Below are 27,417 nucleotides of genomic sequence, written 5' to 3'. Positions count from 1 at the left end.
AAGTTATTGTGGCAAAAAAAAAAAAAAATGCAGGCTGATATACACAAAATACTGCAGGATGTTATCAATATAGTTAATTTTATAAAAACGAGGCCTTTGAATAGTAAAATATTTATAGTACTATGTCAAGAGATGGGCAGTATCAACGAAAATCTTCTATACCACACGGAGGTTTGTTGGTTATCTCGAGGAAAAGTGCTTAAGAGAGTTGTAAAAACTAAAAGATGAGTTACGCATTTTCCTACTGGATAAAGATAAGAAATTTGCAGATCTTTTCAATGATGATAAGTGGTTATTAATACTATGTTGCCTAGCTGATATTTTTGAAAAAGTAAACATGCTTAATTTGTCTCTTCAAGGAAAAGGTAACATTTTAACAATGAATGAGAAAATATAACTGCATTTCGAAAGAAAATGGTGCTGTGGAGAGAGAAATTTGAAAAGGGGTGTTTAGAAATGTTTTTATCTTTATCTGATTTCGTTACAGAAAATAATGTAAATGTAAAACAAACAAAAAGTCTAATATCTACACATTTAAAAAGTTTAGAGACATATTTTTGTAACTTATTCACAGATCTTCCTGGCGAAGAATTTCAATGGATTTTATGCCCATTTGCAGAAAATGTAAAAATTGACTACCTTCCAATTATTTTTCAAGAGCAATTAATTGACATTAGATACAACACAACTTTGAAAAACGAATTTCAACAGAAATCTCTTCACAATTGGTGGATGGGACTGAAGTCTGAGTATAGCAATTTAGTAAACACAGCAAATGATGCACTCCTACCATTTGGTTCTACTTATTTATGTGAGGTATCATTTTCTGCAATGACAGGTATTAAAACCAAATATCGAAATAAATTAAACTTGGAACCAGACCATCGTATTGCAGTATCAGAAGCCATCAAACCAGAATTTCAAGAAATTATGAAAGAAATGCAAGGCCATTGTTCACATTAAATATTGTAATAAATATGTTTATAAGCTGTTAATAATAAAAATAATGTGTAAAAATATCTAGCGTTTTTAATTATTATATGATGATACAAGGCAAATTTCCTCTTTATAATACTTATTACAATAGATTTTTGCTCAATCAATTGGGGGTACGCGATCAAAAAAGTTTAGAGACCACTGCCCTACATAGTCAGGCATTTCTGATCAAATATCTATTCAAAGCTGCTTTTTCATATTTCAGGTTTCTAAAGCTTTTTCTACCACAAGTATTAATACATACTCCTGAATGCATCATGTTTGAATATTTTCTACACATTGTTCTGTCAATGTTTGTTTCATTCAACAATCATTCTAAGTAATTACTCTGGCCAGCCAGAATCTTCTGATTCAATCACTATCACGCGATTCCTTTTATGGCATGCGTTCCATCATTTGTAAGGTTTTTCAATAGTCTCCCGAACTTTTTGCCATAATTTATGTATTCTTTTTTCTTACTAAAATCTTCCCAATATTTTTGTTTAGCAATTATATATGGATTACATTGCTTGCATTTTCCTCTGTATCTTTCATGGCACTTACTTATTTGTGAGGAACTTTGGATGTGATTTCTTCATTTCCATTACTGCCTCCTTTACTTTGTAACTCCACTATAAAGTTCAAATTTTTCTGTCTCTGCATTCATATGTTGCCCAACTCCATTGCATTGTAAAACTTATGTACATATGTGGGTGGTCTGAAAAGTTCTCAGTCTAAACCATAAATGGCAACACTATTGGCAAGATTTTATTTTCTCTAAGTTGGTACATCTGTCATAAGCATAGATGTGAAATTGCAAGTCATTCTATCAAGTAGTTTTTTTTTACATACAGCTGTCGAAAGCCAAAGTGTCTGTATCCCTTGAAATGGATAAAATTGAGTATCATGCAATTATAAAATTCTTTGTTGATAGCAAGCCTACCAATAAACATCATTAAAAGAAACACACGTATAAACCACAGTGAAAATTATTTAATTGTATTTAATTATTTATCTGGCCTCTCTCAACACGGAATTGAAAATCCAAACCATAGGATCCATTGGGAAAAGGCTAAACTTTTACATAGATCTTTATTTAAACATGAACGTTTATACAAAGAAAGTTCTGAAGCCCTACTACACAGACCAAACCTAAACCGCAACAACGTTCTTACTATTCCTAAAGTATGGGAAATTATCATACAAAACTGTGTTAAATAATTAACGTTTTTTTTTTTTTTTTTTGTACTACTTTAGCACGTTATGCACGTTTTCATGAGATTCTATTGTAATCATGCGCCCTAACTGTATGTTATTCCTAATTTTTGTTTAAATACTGTACTGATGATGTCCTAAGATACTTAGGATGAAATATTTACAATTAAATAATTTTCACTGTGGTTTATACGTGTGTTTCTTTTAATGATGATCGCCCCACAGGTTTCGTTATTTAAAAATACCAATAAACATTTTTATATAAAAGCTTAATATAATTGGTCCAAAGTTTTAACACTAACAATAAATTATAGCATTTCATTTAGGATGCTATAAATTATTTTAACAATAATTTATAGCATCCTAAAAAATTAACAACAAATAAAATATGCTAGCAAATTGAATATAGTGCATATAAGCACCACCTGAACAGAATGTAAGATAAAAAGACAAAAGCCAGTGCAAATAGCTCTGTGTTGGCTTTCTAAATGAAACTATCCTTCTCTATCCAAAACTTTGACCCAAACTGAGAAAATTCCACATACTGAAACTTTTTTGGTTATATGACATGATTTTAACAAACAGATTATTATTATTTATATAGGTACTCTATGGATTTTAAAGACTTGTCGTAGGAGACCCACTCTATCCGTTAACACAATACCCATCATACATCCGCTTAAACCTATTCACTGTTGGGAAGCTCACAACCACCTCTGGCAATCCATTCCATTTATTCACCACTCTCCAAGTAAAGAACCTAATCCACACACCCTTACTAACCAAACTCTTACACAACTTCCAAGTGTGACCCCTTGTTTTACCCCTAATCCCATGTATTGAAAAATTTCTTCTGGGTCAATCTTATAGAATCCCCTGTAACTCATAAGTTTCTATCATATCCCCTCTCCTCTGCCTGTCAGCTAAACTCTGCGACCCACGCATCCTCAATCTATTCTCATAGGGAACATTCCACAGGATTGTCACCAGCTTGGTCACTCATCTCTGAATCCTCTCCACCATCTCCTGATCCCCAAGAAATGCAGGTGATCAAATTTGTGCACAGCAATCAACATGTGGCCCAATCATAGCCTTATAAAGAGGAATAATAACTTCTCTATCTTTACTTGTCAATGTGTTCTTCAGCATCCAAGTAATCTGCTGTTATAAGTACTTATGTATAAGTAAATAAGTATTATAAGTATTTATGCACTTAACAAATACTACACATAAAAGGTAGGTATCAGCAGGGATAATAATTTAAAAACATTTATGATATAAATCCTTATAATCTTATTTGGAATCTGGAAAAAACATGTTGCTAATTTTGTGTAATATTGGATGAATACAAAGATCTCCTTAGCTGAAAATTTTTAACCTTACTGAATAAGTAGATCATTACCTGATATTCTTTTAATTGGCCATTAACCATAACAACTGCCTGTTCTTTAACTTCTTCTCGAACAGCATGAGCAATGTTATAATAATTCTGATAGCCCTCCTGATTTTTATACTCATCATCTTCTGTTTGTGCAGCACTACAAATTATGAATTTTAGTTCATTTTTATAACTCACAAATCATTAATCATGCACATTCACATTTTCAGTTTAAGAACGCATATGATTATAAATTAAAATAACTTAAATAGAAGTTAATTTCAGAAATTTCATCATCAGCTAAACATCTTTCATGGAAATAAGTAACTATATCCGTGAAGCATACATGTAGAATACAAACTGACAGGAAAAAAATTAAAATTGTAGAAACCAAGTGGACTCAGAAGTGGGATCTCCAGTTCTGGAGGAATTAGAAAATTCTGATACATCATCAGAATTTTCTAAAATATACATAAAAAAAAAGAGTTTTGTTTCATCCGATTTTCTGTCTGATAAACAATAAGCATGCTAAGCTTGATTTTCCTTACTAGCAGCAATGGATACAATCCTGATATTCTTTTGGCAGATTTTTATCATTTTTTGTTCAACATATGCCAAAATTAAAGATTTAAGGTAGCCTTAAATGTAGCCATAAAAGTCAACTTAAACTGCTGCATGAGGAGAATAACTGAGAGAGAGAGAGTTAAATGCTTATTTGGTTGGATGACAGGAGTGTAAGTAATATTTGGATTATGTTTTTAAGAGTAATAATGCGTGTGTTTGGGGAAGAGTATTTTATTCCTTTAATAATATGAAAAGTCATCATCAGGTCCTGGGAATTTTCTTGTCTGGCATTTTTCATAGGCTGTGGTAATTTCAGATGATGTAATGGGTCTGTCAAGTCCATCTTGGATATGAACAGGAAAGCCATTAATGTTGCAAGAGTTATAATTTCCAACAGTAGTACCATTGTCTTCAAACAGATTTTTGTAGTGTTTTTTGAAAGGAGTCAAGGATTTCTTGAGTGGTGGACATGTCTTCTCCATCAACACAGATTTTGAGTGATAGTCCTTTCTTTGCGAAATTCAGTGAATTGTCTATTGAAGAGGGCAGCTGAAGGGCTGTCGGCTAGGTGCTGCTGTGTTCTTATCTTAAAATTTCTTTCTTCTACTTATTTCTTTCTTTACAGTTCTATCTCTATGTTAATGTTTCTAATGATGTTGCTACATTCTATATCATGTAGAAAGGCTTAAGTGTTCGTCAATCATACACGTTGTTTCATTTCGACAGTATATATCAGAACACAGAATTATAAGTAAATAATTATTTATTGACTTGTTGTTGGTATTTCGTTGGTGTTATAACGATGACCATAAAAACTGCAGATGATGTGCTTGCTATTTGGCCACACAGTCCAGGCACATTGGATACATTCTTAGCGCATTTAAATAGCCAACATCCAAAAATCCACTTTACAATGGAACTGGAAGCTAATAACTGTCTGACTTTCCTGGATACACTAATCACACGTCTTCCAGATGGTTCCTTATCATTCTCAGTTTTTAGAAAACCCACACATGCAGGGAGATATTTACACAAATGATCAGACCATCACCCTTCTCAACAGTATGGTATCTTGAAAATGCTAACACACAGAGCCAGGCACATTGGATACATTCTTAGCGCATTTAAATAGCCAACATCCAAAAATCCACTTTACAATGGAACTGGAAGCTAATAACTGTCTGACCTTCCTGGATACACTAATCACACGTCTTCCAGATGGTTCCTTATCATTCTCAGTTTTTAGAAAACCCACACATGCAGGGAGATATTTACACAAATGATCAGACCATCACCCTTCTCAACAGTATGGTATCTTGAAAATGCTAACACACTGAGCAAGAGCAATCTGTTCCAATGACAATGATCTTACTGCTGCTGCTGCTGAACTGGCTCACTTATGCCACACCTTCTCAGCCAATGGCCATAAGATAAACAAAATACTAAATGCTCCTAAGAAACCTCTCCCACCACCATGGAGAACTACAACAGAACAATCATGATCCCATACATTAAAGGCACATTGGAAAAATTATCTAGAATTCTCAATAAATATCAACTATGCACTGTATTCAGACCGTGCGTCAAATTAGCAATGCTCATCCGTTCACCCAAGGACAGCACATTCAGGAGTCTATTTTATCAGTACTTTGTTCGTGTGATTACTACGGTCAAACAGGAAGAACTGGAGACATCTGCATCTGTGAACATAAAAGATTCATCCGGCACTATCACTATGGCAAGTTGGGCCTAGCACACCATGCTTTTGATACCCCTGCACACACAGGATCAACTGAAAAAAAAAACAAAAGTACTGCATAGAAGCTTTTACAAATCAGAGAGATTGTTCTTAGAAACAACAGAAGCCTTGAAGTATACTCCAAATCTCAACAAATAAGGCTGTATAAATTTGCCTAAGATTTGGGAGACAGTCATCTTAAGACATAACATTAGTACCTGCTTTCTCTCTGTTTTTTTTTTTTTTTAGATAGAGGGCACCTAATTAGGAATTTAGTCTTTGTGTTGTTGCTACAATTTTTTTAAACTAGTCCCTTTGTTACACCATGTTGTTGTTAGTCTCACGTACTGTGACAAACAATAAATCAACAAATAACTATTTACTTATAATTCTGTGTTTTGATATATACAGTCAAAATGAAACAACACATACAACAAGACCTGTATAAAGAGATAAGCTGGTTTGTAAGAAACCATTGCAATGGTTTCTTACAAACCAGCTTATCTCTTTATACAGGTCTTTCAACTTTTTCCTTTTGAGGAGAGCCTGTTCCTTTCCTCATTCTATCATATTTTGTTTTATTGCTTGTTTGAATTTTAACCATATATCCCAATTCCAGGTAACATTATTGCAATTTGAACAGAGGGTCTGGAATTGGTTGAAAAGATCAACAGAAAATTTGTTGGAAGTCTCCATGGTCCAGATAAAATATATCAAGATGTTTTATCTGAATTATCCTATTTATAAGGGAAGAAGAGATATAAATTCAATCAATATGACTATCAATACCATGATTCATGTACGTATAAGCCTGGAGATTAGGATTAAGAATCCTCCATATGTCTACTAGTGAGCATTGTCGAGACATGTTTTTAACTGTGCATATCCCACTTTTCCACTCCTGGGGGCGTCCTCCTATTTTGTCTAATATAGGGTTTTCAATACAATTCCAGTCTTCAGCTACTATGATGTAGTGGGCACCATATAAATATGGCTCCAATTTCTGGAAGAATTTTCATCTAACTTTTCCAGTGGATGGAACATAAACAAATAATACATCTTATTTGCTCCGACTATCTCTTTTAAAACCTTAGTTACTCATCTCACTTCTTCACATCCAGGAATTTCAATTCCTAGAGTTCGCATCCTTCAAGGAATTGGTACCATTATCTCAGGTGGGGAAAAAGGCTATAACTTCTGCATTTGTAAGAAAGAAAAAACTTTCAGTTGCAAGACTGAGAATTAAATAATTCCGTGATACAGAAATAATTCTACACCACCAGCAAATGCTTTATTTGAGCTACTGTAAACTGACGGCTGTGATATCGTCAAAAGTAATCCCATAATGCACATATTAAATGCACTACCAGCAATTTTAATGCTGGTAGTGCAGTTTTCCTTTATTTATTTTAATAAATAAAGGAAATAAATATTTTTAAAATATTAAAATTTTTTTTTAAATAAATATTTTAATAGTCTTTATTAAAATATTTATTTTAATAAAGACCAGAGCTAGTGGGGGTAAAACCACTACTAGCAATGGTCCTTATTAAAATTATATACTTGGTTTAATCCTTTATCCAAGTGTAAGCAAAAAAATTTGTACCTGAAATATAATCAGGACAGGGCAACTCGTATATAGAAGCTAATGACTTCATATCGCTTGCCTTAATATCCTATAATGCAAAGCACACATCCTTACAGATATGTATAATGTTATGCATTATGGGAAGGGTCACTACCCAGACTGACTGGTTTCAACCTTTATTGAGGTCTTGTCAATACTAAGGCAAGTGATGTGAAGTCATTAGCTTCTATATATGAGTTACTCTGTCCTGATAATATTTCAGGTGCAAACCTTGTTTGCTTACACTTGGATAAAGGATTAAACAAAATATATAATTTCTTGGTATCTTTAATTTATAGTATAACCACGTGGAAAAACCTCCACAACTGTCTCTAATCCAGAGTATTTTAATAATATGGTGTGACACCTTTTGGCAACTCTTATATGAAAATTATATGACTCCTGCATTGCTTCAACCTTAGTTTTACCTCTGAGTTTGGCTCCCACTGAAGAGATCTTGGCTTTCATAAGTACTTTGGATTTCTTTAGTTTGTTTTTCACTTTTATTTTATTTCATTGGTACTAGTGGCGGTGGTTTCACTCCCACTAGCACTGGTCTTTATTAAAATAAATATTAACATTGCTGGTAGTGCAGTTAATATCTGCATTATGGGATTACTTTTAGCAGTATCACAGTCGCCATTTTATAGTAGCTCAAATAAAGCATTTGCTGGTGGAGTAGAATTCTTTCTGCATCATGGGATTATTTTATTCCCAGTCTTATGACTGAAAGGTTTTTTTTTTCTTATAATCAAATGCAGAGATCAGTCTTTTTCCCACTTGAGATAATGGTACCAATTCCTCCAAGGGTGCAAACTCTAAGAATTGAAATTTCCGGATGTGAAGGAGCGAGACGGGTAACTAAGGTTTTAAAAGAGATAGTCGATGCAAACAAGATTTATTCTTTTACCCCTTATTGTGGAGGGAAATATTTAATTGTAGTTAAAGATGTGGAAATGAGGGGCAAACAACCTATTTGAAGAGGATTTGGTAAGAGGAAGTACATAAGATGAATTGGATGGGTGAGTTCATTATTACAGGGTTTTACTTTCGAGGACAGCACAGTTATTCCTGTAATGGTTGGCAGCCAGGTAAAAACAGTAAAAATCGAAAGATTTCTGATGGAATATATAGAGAACAGTAGTGAAATTCTTATACAGACATTTCCGAAATGGGGTAAGATTAGTAATATACGAAAGGGTTTATCAAGTGAAGATCCAAATTGGTTGTTTGGTGATGTTACTTTCATAATGCATATGAAGACGTCTGTACAAAATTTTGTCAACATTGGTACAACTCGAGTTATGGTAAACTATCCCAGAGTATAACGCCAATACCTGTGCTGTGGTTCATATGATCACTTGGGTGGTAACTGCCCCAAATCTAAATCTTTCAACTGCATGGAGTTTCGGATATATCGCTAATCAGTGCCTTAAACCTTGTCAGAAATGCGAAGTTCTGAACACTAGTTTAAAACACCTGTCCTTTTACGACTTTCGTGGAAAGAGTGGGAGCACCAATAGAGCTAATTAAAACACCATATATATCAGAGAAGCATAATGAAGAGTTCCTGGATCTTCCAATTCAATCTAGTAAAGATGCTGCTTTTAAACAAACTACACTTGGTAAAATCACAAAAAGTGCATGACCAAATCAGCTAGAAATTAGCCCCAAAATTCAAGGTCCGCAGGAGCAATTTTCCCAGTCAATTATTGATGGAACATCAGTTGAAATTACCAATAATGAACCAAATGTAACAACTGAACAGGTACAAAATGAAATGTAAAAACATGCAACTGTTCTACAAGGAGAAATGGAAAAGAAACAGAAAAGGAAGTAAGACAACTGAAAGAACTTAATATGCAGACAAGATCATCAAAGAGGAAAGATGAATTAATAAAAAAAATTAGGGATAAACACAAAAAACTAAAAAAGGAACTACATCTAAAAGAAAAAGAGGTAATAAAAATTGTAAAGATGGAGAAGGCTGTGGATCATCAAATGAAAACTCTTCAGGCTCAGAAGAGCTTATGGATTATGAAGAACTAACTCATGCTAATAAAGGAAAAGCAAGTGATACAATTAAAGAAAATATAATAAAGTTTACTGATTCAAAGTTTTCTCAGTACAGTTATCAGCTACATGAAAAAAAAAAAAAAAAACCAGCTTCCAAATCAAGAATGATAGGCATGAAATTGAAATAATGGAAAGCAACTGTAAAAAACTGGAAAACAGTTTACAAGAAACAGGTTACACAATTGCTCCTTCACAGATTGAAGACCTCATCTGTTCATCCAAAATTTAGAAGTTAAAGACTTACCAGTGACACTTCAATAATCATAGCATCTCCTTTCTGCATTGCCTCATTAAATGTATAAGGATTCCACAGGCAAATTAAACAAGAAACTATATGGAAACTTATGCTACATTATAATATCAGATTTGTGTTTCTCCAAGAAACATACTTTTGCAGATATAAATATATAAAAATAAAAATACTGCAGATATAAAAAGTTTAAAAGATAGCCACTTCTTTCTTATTGGAGCTTTGGAAGATTTAACAGGGCTGGAGTATGAGTTCTTATTCTTGCCCCCCCCCCTCTTCTTGGGTCATTCTGCAATATTCAAAGGGATGCAGAAGGGAGAATCTTGACAAAGATTGGAAATACTGTGGATGTGTAACAAGGTTTATAAATGTTTATGCTCCATTCAATGGAACAGTTAGACGAAAATTCTTCCAGGAATTGGATCCATATTTATATGGTGCCCCTACATCATAGCAGCTGAAGACTGGAATTGTATTGAAAACCCAACATTAGACAAAATAGGAGGACACCCCAGGAGTGGAAAAGCGGGATATGCACAGTTAAAAACAATACTCGACAATGCTCAGCTAGTAGACATATGGAAGATTCGCAATCTTAATCTCCAGGCATACACATACATGAATCAAGGTATTGGCACTTGTATTGATTGAATTTATATCTCTTCTTCCTTTATAAATAGGATAATTCAGATAAAACATCTTGATTATGTCAGATCATAATCCAGTTCTACTTAAGTTCAAATGCATGGAAAAGTAAAGGTCTCTTCTGGACCATGGAGACTTCCACCAAATTTGTATTAATCTCAACTAAATTCCAGACCCTCTGGTTCAAAATTGAAATAATGTTACCTAGAATTGGGATATGTGGTTAAAATTCAAAGAAGCAGTAAAGCAGAATATGATGGAATGGGGAAAGTACCAGGCTTTCCTCAAAAGGAAAAAGTTGAAGAGACCTGTATAAAGTGAAGCTGGTTCATAACAAACTAATGCAATGGTATAGAATGTAGCAACATCATTAGAAACATTAACATAGAGATAGAATTGGAAAGGCAGAAACAAGTAGAAGAAAGAAATTTTAAGATAAGAATACAGAAGCACTTAGAAGACAGCCCTTCAGCTGCCTTCTTCAATAGACAATTCACAAAATTTCGCAAAGAAAGTACTATCACTTAAATCTGCGTTGATGAAGAAGACATGTCCATCACTCAAGACATCCTGGACTCCTTTCAAAAACACTACAAAAATCTGTTTGAAGACAACAGTACTACTGTTGGAAATTATAACTCTTGCAACATTAATGGCTTTCCTGTTCATATCCAAGATCGGCTTGACAGACCCATTACAGCATCTGAAGTTACCACAGCCTATAAAGAATGCCAAACAAGAAAATCACCAGGACCTGATGGTCTAGGAATAAAACTTTATTGTGAGGCCTGGGATTTCATTCTTCCCATTCTAGTTACACTATTTAATTCCTTTCTCTCATCAGGACACATACCAAGTGAATTTGTAGCAAGCCATACTGTCCTCATACCTAAACCTAATAGAGATCACACCTTAATCAGCAGCTGGAGACCTGTTTCTCTATCTAATACTGACTACAGGATATTTTTCCACATCATCAATAACAGGCTATCAGTAGACCTTATTCAAGCATTTGATCATGTCCAGCATCCCTTTCTATTCCACATCCTCCAGCAAATTGGTGTAGGCAAAAAGCTGCTATCTGTTATCAAAGGAGCATATGCCAATTCAACTACCCGCCTCCTAGTTAATGAGTTCCTGTCAGTGGATTAATTATTAATGCAGACAAGACAAAATTCAAAGTTTATGGAAATTGGGATCTTGAAGGCATTCCTTTTGGACTAACCCCTAAGAGAGAACCCCCTCACTATACTTGTCCAAGAACTTGCATACAAAAACCTTGAAATGTTAGAAGACTGGAAAATAGGGCCACTCTGCTTTTCTTCTAAGGCCATAGTACTCAAAACCATAATCTTTCCTACTCATTTGTACATAATAAATATTACAGACATCACAGAAGCTGAAGAAAAGCAATTATATAGTAAGCCTCTGCAAATTTTTTTGGTCCAGTCGATACCAAGACGTTAAAAAGGAATTTCTTCAGCTATCAAAGAAGCCTGGAGGATTTGGACTTCCAGTCTTAAAATTCTGCTATCTAAGCAATACAGCTTCTAAAATCCATAAAATATTGCAGACTTATCACGCATGTACAGACCTTCTCTGTTACTATTTGGGTTTTCATCTTCCTCTGTTTGGAATTAATTACTATACAGGTCCAAAAGCTGAGATTGTTCCTGAATACTACAACACTCTGGAATTGACATTCTTTCCATTAAAAAAAAGTAAAATTTGGTACAAAGAAATCTTTAATCTCTTTTGCAATGAAGTTCCACAGTTAGGTACGGACAACAATATTTTCTTTCATAACTTGAAGTTCCAAGGGTACCCTAACAGGAGAGATCTTGCTTGGAGAATTTCATATGGCCGCCTTCCAGTCAATACCATCAAATGGAGGTATTTTAACATTGGAGATTCAATCTGTGACATCTATTACCGAATGGAAACAGTGGAACATGCATTCTACAATTGCCCTCTTGCAGTGTGTATTTGGAACAGATTACCTATTCTTCTCTGGGGATCCAGAAATTCATAATTAATCCTTGGAGAGGATCCTGTCAAACAGAATAGATAGTACATGGATGATGATGACAAACTTAACCATCACATAAAGAATATAATCTGGTCATAAAACATTCCACTGAGCATTGAAGTAGAACAGTTTTTAGTTGTTCTTTCTGAGCAGCCTAATGTAGCGTTCCAGATCATTTGAAGATTTTTGTTTTTTAGGGTGAAGAATTTCGGCTGAGGGGTGTAGTCAAAATATGGCTGCAGATATTCTAGAAAAACTGTCCCTCACAGAACATGCAATGGTATTCTCTATACCGCTTGGAGGAAAAATATCAGAAATATGATAGTAATGATGATAAATTAAAAACTTTTGTCATCTTTTCATTTCATGTATAACATATATTGAATATGAACTGAATGACCAACTCTCCATACAAACTTCCATTCACACTTTCTGGTACTATAGAGGTGTTAGTTTTTGCATTTAAAAAAAAAAAAAAAAAAAAAAAAAAAAAAAAAAAAATCAAAGACATGTTTTGAATATATAGCTCTGTGGCAAATTGGAAAGAAAGCAGTAGATCTGTTCACTAGATAACATTGTCAAATCTGAAAAGAATGCTGGAGTGTTTTTGAAACGGTATCTGATCCACTGCTGCTGATTATGTCAGTCTGACAAACATATAAAAATGAAGCTAGCTTTGGCAATTGAGAAAGAGATTTTCTCAATTGCCAAGACTTCCATTGTCACCCTTGACTATGGAATGTAAATTCCATCTGCTGGCCTGGTTGGCTAAGTTGTTAGTACATCTGCTCTCCAACCAACAGGCTGTGGGTTGGAATCTGACTGTGGGCATAGATGGTTGTGATTCTCTTTAAGTGGGAGATGAACTTAATTGCCTGCTGTGAGACCACCATCCAGGTGGTCCCACATTTTTTCAGGCCTGAGGTGGCTTGAAAAAGTGCCATGTTTTATCTCTAGAGCAGAGTTTCTGGACTAGGTAAAAAATAAATAACTAACTATATATATATATATATATATATATATATATATATAAACAATAAAAATAATTAAAAAACTTATCAGAAGAGGAACATCTTCATAATCTTCTTATTATCAGGAGAAAATCATGAGACCTTTGACAATGCAGCTGGTTGAATAACAGAATTTGTATGGATACATTTCCTGAATATATTACATAATTCCCTGTACATAACATAACTATAATAAATGTCAGTTTGTGCTAATTTCCTGAAAGGCATTTTGGAACTTCTCAGTGACTCACCATGAACAATGATAACCCATCTTATAAACATCTGGTGATTGGCAATACTGAAATAATACAAGACATAAACTTCCCAGATTCCAGAACACTTGACATATCCTATCCAAGGAATGCCTGATAATTCATGCACTTCCATCAGTTTGACTGGTGGTGAGTTTCTGTCACGAACTTCTTATTCTATCACATCCCAAATTCATTTTATGATAGTGACTGATGGTGGTCAATCCATTAGGTTATACGACAATCACGTTCCTGTAATTATTTCTGGACCTGAACAAAATGCAATATGATATTATCGTGTAGGAAATGTGTCCATATGGAAGTTAAATAAAGTGTACTTGGTTAGCAATGATGTTCAGGAAAGCTGTATCGTTCAACCCTTAAATAGTACGATGAAGCACACCAGAGATCAATCATCACCCTACCTTTTTACTGGTGATCAACAATGATGGATACAGGCTATGTCTTCTTGTTACCATATTCTTGCTTGTCTATACCATATCTGCTTGAAATAACAAATAAAACAGAAACCTCATCACTCCATGCAGCCTTTCTATAGTTACTTGATCTAATGCAGATGCTCCTTCACTAGAAAGGCAAAGGAATGTCAATCAGTTATTATATCTAGTTGGAAGTATCCAACTGGACATAAGGTGAAGTTATATATTCTCTCAGAGTAGTTTGTACCATTGTCCATCTTTTGTCTAATCCTTATGCTAATTAGATGTTTTGAGCAATATGCCTAATGTTGACATCCTTGATATGCCAGATTATGATCTGGCATATCAAGGACAGCAATAATCATAATCATCCAAAAAAGACACCCATAATTATCATCCCCTCCCCCCTCCCACTCATGTAATCAGATCACAGTCGTAATCCACACAGTGCTCGATAGAAAATTAACTACATATTTATAGCTGGAGTGGCTACAGTGTGTGTCAAGAATCACATGTTTTGCTGTTGGATTCCATTTAGAATAAGAATGTCTCAAGTGTGTGTATGTGTGTGTGTATGTGTGTGTGTGTGTGTGTGTGTGCGCGCGTGTGTGTCAATATTACAAAACTCAAAATATTATAATAACATACTGTATGACATCCTTTGCTTTCTCCTCATCAGTCTTTTTTGCACGATGTTCTGATGCTTGTCGTGAGTCTTCATCCTCATCATCATCAGACTGAAAAAGAGAAAAAAAGAAAATTTGAAGCCCTATGGCACAAACATCTAAGAACTGTTGGTAAAATAGAAACCTATATAATTAGAATCTAACAATTAAGACTACAGCAGATGAATGAATTCCTAATCAGGGTCGTACTTATGCACAGGCATACGAGGCCCAAAAAATTAGGGCCTCAAACAATGAGAAGGGGGTCCACTATAGTGCCTTGGGCCCCACCTGCCTCGAGAAAAGTGTAAATATTGTCCCGTTTTTAATGTGACATTTTTGAAATTGAAAAGTTGGCATTCATTAAATTACAACTAATTGAATACTATTCCTACAATGTCTCTCTCAAATAAAAAATTTGTTTATATATATATATATATATATATATATATATATAAAAACAAATTAAACAAAAGAAGACAAAATTAAAAAAACCTATCTCCCAACAATATAATGTGTGTACTAGAACAGCTGAACATTGTTTAAGTGGGAGGGAGAGCAGAGAAGACAACTGTTCCAAGAAACAGAGGTAGATGTAATGAAAGAGGAGAATGAGAAGCCAGTTCACTAACTTTTGATGCTAAATTATGTATAGATGTTTTCAAGACATTGCTGATGTTTCTACAGGCTTAAAAGAGATAAGGAACAATAGTGGCTCAGCAGACCATCCATGGCAATGAGTAAGCAGATTACTCTCTTCTATATAGCATCAAGCATTTTTAGGGAGGTTATTGTGCACCACCCTCGATTGAATGGATTTATATATCACAAATTGTTTAGGTAAAAAAAACCAAATAGAAAAGGAGACCAAACTTTTTTGGGATACTGAAGAAGTCACCGATGTGTTTATGCTAGAAAATGCTAAATGTCTGTCAGCACAGTTCATGAGTATTATCAAAGGCAAGAGGAAGCAAAATTAGGTCTTTCATATGAAAAATAAGACAGCACTATGTTTTGCTGGGATTAAAATTATCTAGGTTGTCCTCATCCACTGGGAAAGAGCAAGGAGATCAGTGTTTATGACAGTAATCATGAAAAAATTTTGAAGTTTGTGATATATGAGTATTACATGGTTTGTTAAATGATCAGAAAAACTATGGAGAGGATTTTAGATTGGCAAAATAAGGTCATTTGTGTACTGGAGAAAGAGTGCAGATGTATGTGCTATAGAAGATTGGGGTATTGTAGCAATGGTGGGAAAATGTGAAGACAGAAAATCTGCCATAATACAGAGTGAATTAACCAGAGGACAGTGGTAAACTAAATATCTATCCTCCTTCACACATGAAATGCAGATAATGGCTTTTAAGGCAAAATTCAATATACTGCATTTACCATATAGGCATACAAGGAGTCCAAAATAAACATTTATTTTCGAAATGTTTATTTTGTTTACTTTTACTTTAATATAATGTAGGAATAAAAATCAGATCTTTACTGTAATTTATCAATGATGTCTTCCAGTATGAGACGATTGGTAATACTATTTATGCTTATATATCTTGTAATCATCATCACACCAGTAAGGTTTCATCAGGATAAAAACAGAAAAAATTACATACTTATCCTAATAAATAGATTTATTAAATACAAATATTTATTATTGTTATTATTATTATATGATGCCTCCAAGGAGTCCAAAGATTCATTGAGGGAAGGCACCTACTATACAACTCTCCGTCTCCACCAACTACAATGAACCGCATCTACTGCCCACCACCACCATTAGTATTTTCACAGACAATCACAAACATCCATGCCCATGGCAGAATTCAAACACGCAGCGCCTTTTGGCTGGAGAGTGGATACGCAAACCACCCAGCCAACTAGGCTTGCATAAAAAATATATACAAAATATTAATATACTAAATACTAATGTATCAATACATTCATATTCTAATTAACATAATATAAAAGCAAAAGCTTATTAGAACACAATACATGTATTTAACATAACTACATATAACACATTGCTACAAGAGCTAGATGACGGCATGATGTTTTCCACTGCCTAAATCAAATGTTATACCTGGAGTATAAGATGAACCCCAAGTTTCAGCAATTTTTTTTTTAACTTTAAATATCAACTTATATGTCTACATATGAGGGGTAACTACTAAGCTGACAACTTTATCTAAAGGTACAACACAAAAGTCTTGTGTACCATCTGTGGCCCAGCTGCTAAATTGTACAAAGTAAACAGGACAAAGTACTCATTACCATCTAATGAAGATTCACAACCAGCAGGCATATAATACTTATGCCACTTTCTCAGCCAGATCATGCCTGGAGACAGTGAATGTATAACAGTATCATTATTTTATTTTACAACATCTCCATGGAGTCCAGATATTCATCGCAAGAGAATATCTGGACTCAGTTAACCGTTATACACAAAATTTCTATCATTTTGTGAATAACGGTTAACAATTTCTAATAATGTAACAAATTTCTAATAACGGTTAACTCAGTTAACCGTTATACACAAAAATTCTATCATACCTCTCACACACCCCTATTAACCACACTCTTACAAAACTTCCACAGGTGGCCACTAGTTCTCTGACTATTTGTCATGTATTGAAAAATTTCGCTTGCCTCAATTTTATAAAACCCTTTTAATATCTTAAAAGCTTCTATCATGTCCCCTCTTTTCCATCTATCTACTAAACTTTGTAACCCCAAAACTTCAACCTATCCTTGTAGGGAGTATTCCACAGACCTGTCACCAAGTTGGTTACTTATCTATGAATCCTCTCTATCACCTCCTGGTCGCCAAGAAACCCAGGTAACCAAATCTGTGCACAGTAGTCAAGATGTGGCCAAATTAGTCTTATAAAGAGGGATAATAACGTCCTCATCTTTACTTGCTAACATGTTTTTCAACATCCAAGTAATCCTTTGAGCTATTTTACAAACTTTTGCAATATGCCCTCTTTGTCCACCATTATTACCAAGTCCTTAGCCTCATCAATTTCCTGCAATCCAATACCATTAATATGATAGACCAGGGGTTGGCAACCGGCGGCCCGCATGCAGCCCAAATGTGCATTTTTGGCGGCCCATAAAAGGCTGACCATACTTACATGGCATGTGGTTCGTATGTTGAATTATTTAAATAATACATTTTATAATATGAACAATAAATTAAAAATAATTTTATTTCTATACTTTGTGATATTGCTGTGCAACTTGGCACGAGCCAACCGTGTTTTCTGTTTTTTAAGAGTAATATAACAAAAATTGTTAAGTATTTTTTTCACTCACTTTCATTCGCTTAATTAAATGCTTGCGGCCCGATTATTAAAAATAAAAGTTGAATGTGGCCCACGAGTTTGGAAATGTTGCCGACTCCTGTGATAGACCATATGCAAGCGTTTCAACCCAAAATGCATAACCTTACATTTTGCAACATTAAATTGACAATCATTACCCTTTGCCCACAATGCCAATTTATTTAAATCATCCTACAGTTTTGCATTATCAGCAAACAACTGAATATCCCTCTAAAATCTTTCCATCATAGATACAAATTAAATAGAGGCCCTAGTGCTCCACTAGTCACGTCACCATCATTCTCCTAGATTCTACTCCACCCTATATTACTCTCTGGTGTCCGTCTGTCATCACCCCACCCCGTCCACACACCATCCATAGTACTAGCCTCATACCCATTCGCTCCAGTTTTTGTAATAGCTTTCCATGTGGTATTCTGTCAAATGCCTTGGCAAAGTTGAGCAGTATCATGGTGTAGCCAATACCTTTATCCAATTCTGCTATCACTTTATTATAAAATATGAATAAGTTACTAAGACAGAACTTACCCTTTACAAAGCCCTCTAAAAGAATATCCCTCTAAAATCTTTCCTGAAATTAAATAGAGGCCCTAATACTCCACTAGTCACGTCACCATCGTTGTCCCAGATTCTACTCCACCCTATACTACTCCCTGTGTCTGTCTGTCACCCCCCCCCCCCTCCATCCACACACCATCCATAGTACTAGCCTCATACCCATTCGCTCCAGTTTTTGTAATAGCTTTCCATGTGGTATTCTGTCAAATGCCTTGGCAAAGTTCAGCAGTATCATGGTGTAGCCAATACCTTGATCCAATTCTGCTGTCACTTTATTATAAAATGTGAATAAGTTACTAAGACAGAGCCTACCCTTTACAAAGTCCTGCTGTCCACTATAGAGTATCACATCCCTACCTACCCACTGTTGTATTTTACCTTTCATCAACTTTCCCAATACTTTAACAACCACTCCTGATACATTAATTGGTCTGTAGTTTGCTACCTCTGCCTTGGAGCCACCTTTATGCAAAGGTACTATCTAACCCTCTTTCCACTCCCTTGGAACCTTGCCAGAGCTGAGACTTAGATGTAACAACTTTGTCACAGGCAATGCCGATTCTCTTGCACATTCACATAGTACATAGGCTGATATGCCATCCAGTCCCACTGTGATCACATTCATATTTTTTTAATATGCTGAACACCTCCTGTTCATCTACCTCAATGTTACTATGCATCTCTGTAACATCAGCAACTGTAAAATCACGATCTGGATGATACACCTTTGCAAAATGATCACTCAGCAACTGAACTATTTTTTTTGGTTCAGTCACCTTCCTACCACGAGCATTGTTTGAAGTCATCCTACCACAGTAATTTTCCCTCTTACTTGTTACATAACAAAAAAAACAAAAAAAAACTCTTTGGGGGTTTACTTTGGCCTATTTGACTAATTCTCTCTCATAGTCTGATTTGGCTTTCCTTACCATGCTAGTCACCCTTCTTACTTGCCCTTTGTACTGTTGATGAGTATGCTGATCACTGTTTCTTTTATATTTCCTCCAAAATGTTTTCTTTTTTTTGCAGCTCTTGCTTTATATCCCTACTCATCCACTTAATTCTAACTGGTTGTTTATTATTTTAACGGTATAATAGAACACAGAAACTAAGTAAATAATTAATTTATTGACTTGATGCTGATATTTCGCTGGTATTATAACCAGCATCTTCAGAGCACAAAAACACTGTTTGTCACAATACGCGAGACTAAAACAACATGGTGTACTTAACCCAAATTGTAGCAGCAGCACAAAGACTAGAGTCCTGATTTTGGCGCCCTCTATCTGAAAAAAAAAAAAAAAAAAAAAAAAAAAAAAAAAAAAAAAAACACTATCATATATTACTAGAGTCCTAGAAAAGTGTTAGTTTTTTCTTAATATGACTGTCTCCCAGATCTATTATACCGTTAAAATAATAAACAACATGTTCGACGAACACATAAGTCTGTCCACACGTTTAATTCTAACTGGGTTTATCCTCCTGACCTTGGGTATGCAGTCTGATATTGTTACTCTCGCAATCTCTGGCCACTTGCCATACACTATTGACATGCTTTCCTTGTAGCTTCTCAAGCTATGGCACTGTTCCAAGATGACTCCCTGAGTCTCTTATAATCACCAGCCTTACAGTTGAACATAAACACCTTAGTGACAGAGAACTCCACATAACCAGACCAACAAGTTCGATATGAATAAATCACGCTGACTTACTTTCTCTAATTTCACAGATCAAGCTAGATGGGACAGAGAACTATTTGCTATCATAATGATCTCATATAAGCTGTTCAAATGCACTAACTAGATTAGCAGATAATCATCATTCTCCTATCCTTGGACCTTTCTTAACCAGTTCTCCCTCCAGATATACTATACATCATATAATATAATATGTATCAGCTCTCCACTTCTCCCCTCTGACCATAACCTTGTCCACATCTCCTTTTCTGAAATCAACCTTTACCCAGCCAATCTCATCCTAGTATCCTTTGCCACTACTACTACTACTACAATGACATTTCATGTCATCGTAGTAGTGGCATTTGAAATGATCTGTGAGATCTATGCCTCTTTTCTGTGAAGTGATTATTGTCTGTTCTCAATCTGAACACATCTAATGAGCAAATGAAATAATCATTACTGTAATTAGACTCCTCATTCCCAGCTCTACACAAAACCCATACTCATTATTCAAGCCATGGTTGTCCAATAAGTGTGCAAGAGTTAAAATAAAAGTTCAAATAAAAATTCAGCATAAATGATTCAAGCAAAAAAACCTTAGATTTGCACTCAGTCTATACCATAACTTACATCTCTGAAAAAAATCCAAATCAAATTTCTGAAAGAGTGAAATGCAAAAGCTTTCCACCTTCTCAAATACCTTCTGTGCCCTTGTTAAGGGGGCTATTTGGGTGCACTCGCCTCCATGCTTCTGCCTCTCTCTATCTCTCATTCAGACATTACCATGGTAAAGTCACAAAAGATAAGACTGTGCTGTGAGCATCAGTCATTTCTTCCAACTCGTGTTTAATTGATCTAGGAAAATCACCTCCCCACTATAACAGAAACAGATCATCTCTTCCCCACTCATCTTTCACCAGAAAGGCAACAGAAAAATGCTTTAACACATTAGACACTAATAAGTCTCTTGGCATACATGATATCTCGACAATTATGCTAAAAGCTTGTGCTCGAATTAATATCTACCCTGGTGTCTTTTTGCCTATTCAGGATGCCATATCTGGCATTTACCCAAAAGCATGCAAGCAGCATTTTATCCAGTCCATCCCTAAAAGGAAGATAAAAGTCAACCATCAAATTATTTCTCATTGCCTTCAGTGCAAGACCCTGAAAAATAATAGTAAAGTCATTAATAGCCAACTTCTTCACTACCTGGAGATCCACCAACTAGTCTTTCCATGTCTTTTGCAACTGGCTTACCAGTTTTCATCTCAGAATTCACAGACAAATGGCATCTGTTCACGAAAATTAAGATTTCTCTATCGATGTTTGGATAACTTAGAGATTTCTTCTTTTGACCACACTCCTCCTCCTCTAAACCAATGACCTTTTCTCACTGGCCTCAAAATACAATCCATAGTTCTGTTGATGAGTACATTCCATCTATCTTCATCTGACAAGCATTATAGTGTTTATATAATATGTGTATTCAGGCCTTTCAAATCAACATGCAGTGATCTCTTCATTAGGAGTGAAGACAACCTGCTTCAAGATAATTTCAGTGTTACCAAAACACACAACCATAGCCTCTTCAGCCTCTAAACAACTTAACCTTGTTTATTCAAAAACACAGCTTCTTAACTGAATGACTCACTTTATAAATCAAAAATGCCCCTTAAAACACTGTTTTCAAATTTCAGGTATGCATAAATAACCTCCTAGAAATGCACGATGTTGCCTACAAGATTAAAAAAAAAAAAAAAAAATCCACTTAGTAGATGAATCACCTTGATTCCCAACTCCTCTAACTTGCTCACAGATGTTCTGTTTCCCCATTGCCTTTCTTTTTATAGGTAATTCAATGAGCACTGCTTCACTGAACTGGCCATAAACATCATTCCTCCACTTTCTTCTAATCACATAAGAACATAAGCTGCTGGTAAACATCCATGCACAATTTAGCTTCACATTTACTGTACCAACTTCTCAGCTGTGTGTTCTTTTTGCCACGTTCCATGTGGGTTATATTGTGTGTTCTTTTTGCCATGTTCTATGTGGGTTATATTGTGTGTTCTTTTTGCCATGTTCCATATGGGTTATATTGTGTGTTCTTCTTGCCCATTTGCCTGTTTTGTGGGATGAAAAAAATCCAAGTTTCAAGGGCATAAAAACCCTGCCACTTCCATATGTGGCTGGCTAAGCTAACTTATCTTTAGATGAAAAGCCTACTATTTGAGACCACCTTTCCTTCAGTTTTCCCCAGTGACTACCTCTAGCTTTTTCTAGGTAACACATGAAGAGTTCTTATTCTCTAATTAACTACCTGCCTTGCACTCTCTCATCATGGCAAACTGAAACTGGGGGGGGGGGGGGACATCTCAAAGGGCTTTAGGCAGATAGACCTTAAGATTGTAGGTTGGTAAGCCTCTTACCTTTTCCAAGGCAGTTGATCTGCTCTTCTGTATAGCAGACCAGACCAGATCAGATGACTTGGAAATTCAAGAGTGACCATATGTGTTTCTCCAAACCTATTCATGGCTTATGTCCCATGGTGGGTTAAGTAGGCTAGACAGCTTACTGTGAGATAGCACATGGAATTCATACTGCTGATCAGTAATTAACTGCTGGATCTCCATGCTATGAAGAAGTTGGCTGTTCGCGACTTTCTCCGTTATTTTAGTTGAATATAGGATTCCATGGTACAGGGTAAATACCAGACAATTATGAAAGATGACTACATATAAGGTGCATGTATTCAAAATACAGTATTTCAATTATTATTATCTTGGTAAGATAAAAGATGAATGTAATGAGAAAGGATTAACAGGAAAATGTAAAAAAAAAAACTCTTTATAATTTATCATCATTCATATGCTGATGTGCATGACTGCCAGTGTGCCACTGGCAGTCATGCCTTCTGGTTCCTTGCCAAAGCTGTTGATTAACACAACTTCTGTCCATTTGTGCTATCTCCTCTATTTAACCCTAATGGAAGCATTGTAACATCACCTAAAGACAAGGTTGATGTCTTGTCTTCATTCTTCTTTTCCAACTCCTACATAGATGACTGTAGAAAATTACCTTCTTCTTCTTTGCCTAGAACATTGCATGTCATGCCACCGGTGACCTTCTTCCAGAAAGACATCAGAAGAATCTCGAATAACATAGATACCGCAAAGGCAGCTGGTCCTCATGGAATCCTATCCATTTTGCTCAACAAATGCATACTCCTGAATTCACACCTGTTCTTTATTATCTATTCACTAAACTGTACTAAGCTGCCATCTCCCCTACAGCATGGAAGAAAGTCCATATACAACCACAAGTGATAAATGTCTACCATTAAACTATCAACCTGCCGCTCTCCTCTCAATTTCTCTAAAGTAAGAAATCAACAGTAAACTTCAGCACTTGAAGAACTGCCATCTAATTAGTGACCAACCAGTATGGATTTTGCTCTAATCGACATCTACAGGAGATATCCTGGCCTAAATCACACACCTCTGGAACCATTCTATGGAAAGGTTTGGAGAAACTTGAGCTGTTGCTATTTATATCTCCAAGGCTTTTGGATCTGGCATCAAGAGCTTCTTTACAAGTTATCATCACTTGGACTGCCTTCATCCTTGTGTAATTGGAGTGCAAGTTTTCTCTCAGGTTGATCCCTTTGTATAATGGCGGATGGCATTCTCTCTCTCTCTCTTCAGAATTTCCTGTAAATGCTGGTGCCCTCAGAGCTTTGTCATATCATACATCCTCTTCCTGATTTATATAACCAACTTGCTCTCATTGACTGAAAACCCAATTCATAGTTTTGCTGATGATAGCACATTCCGCTCATACTACTCATATGGCCAGCCTTGCAGTTCTCAAACATTCAAGCTTCAAGATCATTTGAAATAAATGCCATAAACCCTGATCTTCACAGTATTATTGATTGGTGAAAGCAGCCTAGTCAACTTCAGTGCTTCCACACTGCAGTTTTGCATGTTTTCTCACAAAAAAGACACTCAGATCTTCTTCACTTACTTTTGATCAGGCTCAGCTCAACAGTCAAGACCAATCTCCCATCTTACATGTTTCCCAATAAATATAATCCACAGTTCTTCAAGTTCATTGCAGATAAGTTCATTTTCACCCATCCATGGTGCTAATGTACTATAGTTACTCAATGTCTTGTTTTTAGGATTAGGATTATCATAAGATAATTAATAATATAATTGGATATCCAGTTACATTTTATTAATTATCATTTTTTAAGAAATATACCACATACCTCAGAAGAATCGTAATCATCCCCAGCACCATCATCATCATCATCACTTGCCTCTCGAGGAGCAACTTCATACCTATTAATACAAACAGTATTTCATTATTATAAAGCACATATAAAAATGCAAATTAGGGAACAGTTTCTTTGCACAATACAAAAAAAAAAAACAGCCCAAAACAATCTATAGAAAAGACATCAGGCATCAATGCAATGTATTATGAAATCTCACACAACTGTTATATTAATTCTACTACCAAGAGACAGAGAAAGACTTGAATCTACCAAAATATGACTGTGATAAGCTCAATATATATCCTAGTTTAATTTATTGCACATTCTCCAAATGTGCAATAAATTAAATATATCCAACTGTGATAAACATGCACAATTTAGCTTTATATTTACTGTACCAACTTCTCAGCTGTGTGTTCTTTTTGTCATGTTCCATGTGGGTTATATTGTGTGTTCTTCTTGCCCGTTTGCCTGTTTTGTGGGATGAAAAAATCCAAGTTTCAAGGGAACTTACTATTTCTTTTCTATTTCAAATTAATACCCTTAGGCTGGAAGGACCTAAGTTCAATCCCTAACAAGATAAAAATAGCATTTATATGTTTTTTTTTTGTTTGCTTTTTTAATGAATTAAGTCAGCCATTCATATACAAATGTATTCAGGTATTTTCCCCTAGAAACTCTGGTTTCTAGAAAATCAAATGATGTCATATCAGTGAAATCTGTAGAGTTTCTTGCAGTGGTATACTCACTAATTAAAATATACCACTCTACAGCTTTTACAAGTAGATTTCCCTGATAATATCATTAGATTTATTCAAGTTTATTATCAATGCTGGCTACTTACTTGTCATAATGAAATGTGTCAACAAATCGAGAGTACTGCAATCGGCAGTCCTATATCACCTACTTTGGCTGATTATTTTATGGAACATTATAAGGTGGGATTTTGAACACCATTTCTTCTCAACCTTGTATTTGGCTATGGTTTTGTGGCTGATATCTTTACAATCTGGTCTCACTCTGAAACAGAACTATTCCAATTTTTGATAAAAAATAACTCCTTATAAACTTACATTAATTTCAATACTGAATGTGAATCTAACAACAGTCTCCTCTTTTTGGATACATCATAATTGCTGGTAAAATTGAATTTTCTATATACAGGAACCCATCGTTTGCAAACAGATATATCCAAACATGTTCACATCATCATCCTTCACAAAAAATAGGTATTTTCAAATGCCTTGTGTGCCGAGCACACACAATTTGTTCTTCTCGGTCTCTTCTATTAGAAGAATTAAATAAAATAAAACTTACTGTATCATTTCATGGATACAGCAAAACTTTGATACAGAAAATAATTGATAATTATCATTCTTCTTCCCAGATTGCATTCTGATGTTAAAAGGATCCACATACCCTACCTTAACCCTCAAACCAACCAGGATGTATATACACATCCAGCTAAATCTGGATGTGTATATACATCCTGTACAGTACACCTGTTGAAAGAACATGGATAAGAAGTGCAATTCGGCTGTTCTGTCCTTTAGAAGGTGCGATAATTCTTCATGCTGTAGAGAACACTTAACCAGATTATCTTGTGAAGCTGCGTCTCAGTTCTCTATAACAAGGAACACAGCTCCTGCTCCTTGTTTTATGCTGGGCAACTGGACTCTTATATTAGAGAGACTAAAAATATAGAAATTATTTTTATTTTCTCTTTTTACTGTACAGTTTTAAATTCCAGGACAAAATATAAATCCTTGCATACTTTCTTCACTAAATATTGCATTACCTCGGAGAACCATTTCAACTCCATGTTGTGGCTAATAATGTTTTTGTGCTAATTTTGTCTAATCGCTTACCCGACAGAACATTTTCTTTGTTTTCAAAGAAATTAATTCACGATAACTATTTGAAATATTATTTAAAAAAAACCCAGCTGCCTATGTTCTAGATTATGTTATCTTTGTTCAAAATCATATTTTGAACAAACAAAGTAATAAAGTATAAAGCAAATTTTATACTTTATAATATAAAGTATAAAATTTGCTTTATATTCTCTATAAAGCAAATACAACTTTGCTTTATAGAGAATAATATGAAATTCTTTAATCATATCACTAATTTTTTTTTTCAAAATATCATAATCTACTGTTCTTTGCATTTTCGCCTTGTTAGTTTCCCTGAATAATAGGTCTTTACAAAATGAAATAAACAGTTATTATTTAAATTGATATTTATATATTTTCTGCTAGTTTATATATTTTGTTCCAATTTTAAAGTAAGCGATACGTTTGCGTATATTCTCTGATACAAAATATGTATATCTGCATGCATCAAATGTGAAATTTCATATTTTCACAATAGAATTGAACTTTATTTTGACTTTGATAGTTTTACATCCCCCCCCTTTAAATTTTCTGAAGTCATAAGTATGCCACAGTAATTAACTTTTTAATAATATGTAAATATTGTCTTATGTCTCATAAGATATCATCATTACATTTAAAAAAAAAAATCATTAGTGTAAATGTTTACATTGGAATCCTTCTACATATACAGTAGCGTGTTTTAGGACTAAATATGATTGGCTGTAATTAAATTAAATTAAAACTGATAAATTTATTTTATACAGTTGAGGATAACAATTTCCCAAACTTTTGGGATAGT

General features: G+C 34.8%; 1 protein-coding gene across 6 annotated transcripts in view; it reads right to left on the bottom strand.

The window, feature by feature from the left end:
- brm (ATP-dependent helicase brm) overlaps positions 1-27,417 on the bottom strand; it is a 677,861-nt gene that overhangs the window by 397,960 nt on the left and 252,484 nt on the right. For all 6 annotated transcript variants that reach the window (XM_090410652.1, XM_090410651.1, XM_090410655.1 and 3 more), the window contains 3 exons: positions 24,733-24,805; positions 14,847-14,935; positions 3,593-3,728 (listed from right to left, as the gene is read on the bottom strand). In XM_090410652.1, coding sequence (XP_090266778.1) covers positions 3,593-3,728; positions 14,847-14,935; positions 24,733-24,805 — 298 coding nt within the window. The remainder of the gene's footprint in view (positions 1-3,592; positions 3,729-14,846; positions 14,936-24,732; positions 24,806-27,417) is intronic.

Source organism: Typopeltis vanoorti, chromosome 20 (assembly GCF_054136105.1).
Source record: "Typopeltis vanoorti isolate ZY-2024b chromosome 20, IOZ_Tvanoo_1.0, whole genome shotgun sequence".
Classification (NCBI taxonomy): domain Eukaryota; kingdom Metazoa; phylum Arthropoda; class Arachnida; order Uropygi; family Thelyphonidae; genus Typopeltis; species Typopeltis vanoorti.
Note: the sequence above shows the minus strand (reverse complement) of the source record. Positions and strands in the feature narration are given on the sequence as shown.